This window comes from Mesoplodon bidens (genome assembly GCF_964165515.1).
Source record: "Mesoplodon bidens genome assembly, chromosome: 5".
Lineage (NCBI taxonomy): Eukaryota > Metazoa > Chordata > Mammalia > Artiodactyla > Ziphiidae > Mesoplodon > Mesoplodon bidens.
In genome coordinates this window covers 7,631,886-7,636,729 of record NC_138161.1, presented here as the reverse complement: position 1 = coordinate 7,636,729, position 4,844 = coordinate 7,631,886, and the positions used below count along the sequence as shown (strand labels likewise).

General features: G+C 44.1%; 1 protein-coding gene across 1 annotated transcript; it reads left to right on the top strand.

Moving 5' to 3' along the window:
• Nucleotides 1–525: 525 nt before the first annotated feature.
• KCNJ15 (potassium inwardly rectifying channel subfamily J member 15) lies at nucleotides 526–4,019 on the top strand (the record flags this gene model as incomplete). Its single annotated transcript, XM_081235395.1, has 2 exons — nucleotides 526–581; nucleotides 2,873–4,019. The coding sequence occupies exon 2, from the start codon at nucleotides 2,892–2,894 to the stop codon at nucleotides 4,017–4,019; it is 1,128 nt and encodes a 375-aa protein (XP_081091521.1). The 5' UTR covers nucleotides 526–581; nucleotides 2,873–2,891.
• Nucleotides 4,020–4,844: the final 825 nt, after the last annotated feature.

The following is a 4,844-nucleotide window of genomic DNA, read 5'->3' as shown; positions in this document are numbered from 1 at the left end:
GGTCTCCTCGTTTGAAAAATGTGTGTCAAATGCCTTGGTTTTGACATTCTTTTTGAATCTAATGTCCTATGACTCAACAGCAATAATGCATTTCCACAGGCGGTAAAAATATTCTAGACTCTTCCCTTCCAATTCTCACTGTTTACTTCCTCTGCACTTCCCCTTCCTGTCTCCCTGTTTGCTGGTCAGTTGATAGTGGGCTTCAGTGGGGGTGAGTTAACCCACTCTTTCCAGGGTGTTTTACTATCAAGCTCCCTCCAGAGGGTGGGAATTCTACAGTGAGGGCTGTGACTGGGGCTTCAATTTCATTCCTAAAACACTCCTTGAGCTTGGATCTATTCTGGGCACTCTGCCAGATCACCAGGGGTTGGAAGGTGAATGCTGTGGTCCTAGCACTTGGGGGAATCAGTAAGGGTCAGTTTCACTGGGTCAGTTTTTTAGTCAACAGCTGTGAACTCCATGTGTCCCTCTTTCTTTCAGGAAGTAGAAGAATCCCATGGTAGCCAGGTGGGCGAATTGGAGCGAGGACGATACACCTGCTTTGAAGAAGTCGCCATTTGACCTGCCGAGTGAGTGACCAGGTAGCACCCAGTTCTGAGGGCACAGGAATGTTGAGAGGGAGGGAGTGGGTGTTTAACCTTTGAGTGCTGTCCACCAGCCGCTCTTTTCCACAGAGAGATGCTAATCCCAAGACTCCCACCTCACCCAGAGACTCTAAGTTTTGTTCCCCCATATAAGCCCCCCATCCTCTGATAGCCATTGGTGTCACTGATTCCAACAATAGTTGTGCAAAAATGCAGCACAAGAACTTTCAGCAGAAAGAAGAGGGGAAAGATTCAGCTCATCACAAGCCTGGCCCATTGCCCCTTTGAAACAGAGGTTAAAACAGAAGCTTCATGGCATTGCCTGCATAGAAACAGGGCCAAGTTTCTCAGAATCTGGTGGAAGGCTGAGCTTGGAGCTGAGCTTGTGCTGCAGGACACTTCTGCATCATTCACACAAGAAAACTTAAGCTTCTGTTTTTATTTCAGTGGGTTGAATGGCATGCACTTTCCCCTACCAGTTTCTTTTTTTTTTGTTTAAGTGCATGCAATTACTTGTCCATAAGCTGCGTTTGTCTTGGCAAAGTGTTCTGAGCTTGACTACGCATTTGGGCAAGCCAGCGTGGTATTAACCTTTTCAAACTTTTATTGTGGTCGCTTTCCTCTTGGTTACTGAGAAGTGCTGCATAAAGGGTCTGATAAAGCCCACACTAAATTATATCCTGTACTTTTCATCTAAACTTACCCCCAAATAAATGGAATAGGCTTCAACAAGTAAAATAAATTCTGAATAACTTAGGGCCCTTCTTTGCAAAGAAAATGGAACGGGGACTCTCTTTTCTGAGGAAAAAAATATCATTTCAAGGGGCAGTCAGTAAACGACACACTCTTAATAACATAACAGGAAAATTAAAAAGCCCAACAGACTTACTGCATCCTCAACAGGTGTTGTCCTGTAATGGATACAGTTTCAGATTCCTTGAAGGGATTTGCCCAAAGGATTACTTTAGAAACTTCTATTGAGATAACACTGCTCCAAAAGCAAAGATTATTGCATGAATCACAGACCACCATATACCAGTTCCTTTTTAAAGGGAGAAATTTTTTATTATTATTCTTAAAATGCCGATGAGGTGGAAAAAGCATACCAACCAGGTAGAATTGCCCTATAATCACTCACATTATGTTTTTCAAGGAATGTAGGGGTAATTTATGTCAGTCACCAGGCAGGTACCATAAGATGCTGTGTGGCCTCACACCCAGCTTGTCCCTATCTGTAAACGGAGGGCAGAGCATTGCCCAGGTCTCAGTGTGGGAGCCTGGTGCTTCTTCTAGGTAAGTCTGTTCTGCTACAATGTTGGATGCCTGTACTTATTTACTTGTTCATTAGCTCTTTAAAATAGATTTCTATGCTGGTTCTACTTAGCTCAAAAGAAGTAAGGCTGAATTTTTGCGCCATACCTAAATGTCACACCTAATAGTCTATACTGATAACACTTTTCTGAGAATAACCAGCATACTGATCAAGCCATTAATAAAGCTTAATTATTCACTCTATGTTTTCGGTTGTTTGATAACTTGCTCTTTTCCATTGTAATCAAGAGCTAGGACAGGTCATGGATTCCCAGTTATTCATTGGACTAGGGGGAAAATGAATTGCTACTACAGGGAATGTCATGCAAGTGGTAGCTTTTTAAAAACGTTTATGAATACTACACAAGGTCTTAAAATTTGTATTAACATTTCCCATCACTGTATCAAGAAGTATCTTATGGATGGTGCATTTTAATTATATCAGTACTGGCCCTATGCTCAGTCAACTTATTTTTAAATTTTCTATACTTGGAAATCCATAAGAGCTGAATATACAAATATATTCATAATACTCTGTGGGGTGGATTCTTGTGAGTGTGATATCACAAAGAGAAGATTAGCATCATTTTTTTTGAGTGTGAAGCTCTGTTTTGGCACTTTATAGCCATTATCTCATTCAATTATCACAAGAACCCTGAGAAGTAGACTTTATTTACACATTTTACATATTAGAGATTTGAGGTCCAGAAAGGTTAACTAGTTTAGCCCAGGTCTCACAGCAAATAAGTTGGAGAGTCAACATTGAACCCAGGTTTCCTTGTCTCCAGTCTGTGCTCCTCACTCCATCCTACTGCCATCCTCAAGTACACAGTGATTCATCGTGCCCTCAGCATTATCCTTTCTTGTAAACGTCCATGTACATTCATACTTATCTCACATGATTATCCTGTTTCTGTTTCCTGGGCATTCTACCTCATGCAACAACAATGGAACGTCTTTCTTTGTCATTTCCTTAGGAGGTCCCAAAGCCTGACCATGGAACGGATTAACATCAGTGTGGCCAGTGCTCCCCTGGTGAAGCACACTGCTGGAGCTGGCCTCAAGACCAGCAGACCCCGAGTCATGTCCAAGAGTGGACACAGCAACGTGAGAATCGACAAAGTGGATGGCATATACTTGCTCTACCTCCAAGACTTGTGGACCACCGTCATCGACATGAAGTGGAGATACAAGCTCACCCTGTTTGCTGCCACGTTCGTGATGACCTGGTTCCTTTTTGGTGTGATCTACTATGCCATTGCCTTCATTCATGGGGACTTAGAACCCAGTGAGCACACTTCAAATCACACCCCCTGCATCATGAAGGTGGACTCCCTCACGGGGGCATTTCTCTTTTCCCTGGAATCCCAGACAACCATCGGCTATGGAGTCCGTTCCATCACGGAGGAATGCCCTCATGCCATCTTCCTCTTGGTGGCTCAGCTGGTCATCACCACCTTGATTGAGATCTTCATCACGGGCACCTTCCTGGCCAAAATTGCGAGACCCAAGAAGCGGGCGGAGACCATCAAGTTCAGCCACTGTGCCGTCATCACCAAGCAGAACGGGAAGCTGTGCTTGGTGATCCAGGTGGCCAACATGAGGAAGAGTCTCCTGATTCAGTGCCAGCTCTCAGGAAAGCTCCTTCAGACCCACGTCACCAAGGAGGGGGAGCGAATCCTTCTCAACCAGGCCACCGTCAAATTCCACGTGGACTCCTCTTCCGAGAGCCCCTTCCTCATCTTGCCCATGACCTTCTACCACGTGCTGGATGAGACAAGCCCCCTGAGAGATCTCACCCCCCAAAACCTTAAACAGAAGGAGTTTGAGCTGGTGGTTCTCCTCAATGCCACGGTGGAGTCCACCAGCGCTGTCTGCCAGAGCCGCACATCTTACATCCCAGAGGAGATCTACTGGGGTTTTGAGTTTGTGCCTGTGGTTTCTCTCTCAAAAACCGGCAAATACGTGGCTGATTTCAGTCAGTTCGAGCAGATCCGGAAGAGCCCAGACTGCACCTTTTACTGCACAGATTCTGAGAAGCAGAAACTTGAGGAGAAGTACAGGCAGGAAGATCAGAGGGAAAGAGAGCTGAGAACGCTTTTGTTGCAACAGAGCAACGTCTGACGGCAGTAGTGTCGCCTCGACTTAACTCTGAGCTGCTTCCACATCTGAGCTCCCTTCAAACCCAGAGGTCACCGGGAAAACAAAAATGTGTGGACGCACTCTGAAAAACTGCACAGATGTACAGACCTGTTCCTCTGATCTGGTGTCTAAACAAGCATTCCACATCTGGGAGGGTTCCCTTTTTAAATGCTTTGTGTGAAGCAAACTCCCCAAATTCAAATTTTCTAAAAGGGGGCTGCATTTCAAAGAACTTGGTGGAGGCTACTTGAGACAATCTGGATGGACAGATATTTCACAGTGCTGATATTGAAAGGAAATGCATTTCCATACAAGGATGTCAGCTATAATAAAATGTATTTATTCAATCCAAGTATCAAAGACGAGGTGGCCAAGAGCGGAAATGTGGTTCAGTACCCACTTATATCATTGCTCTAAAACACACTCATTTTTTCAAGCAGAGAAAAAGGTATTTATAATGAAGGCTATCTGGTAATACATAAAAAGGGGCAAAGGGACTCTGTACTCACAAAATGTAATAATTCCGTTTTTACCTTTTTCGGTGAATGTAATTGTACAGAGTGAAGTTGATCAAATCAGGAATGCATCGTTGTGAATACATGTACAGATGGAGCTGATGTAATCGTTCACACTAATTTGTTTTTGTTGGAATGTACTAGCCCCTTTCTATTCAAAATGGATTCACAGACCAGCAGTATCAACAGCATCCAGGAGCTTATTAGTGATTTAGCCCCACCTGGACTTAGAGAATCCGGGGCTGTATCTGAACAGGACCCACAAGTCATTCACGTAAACATGGAAGTTTTA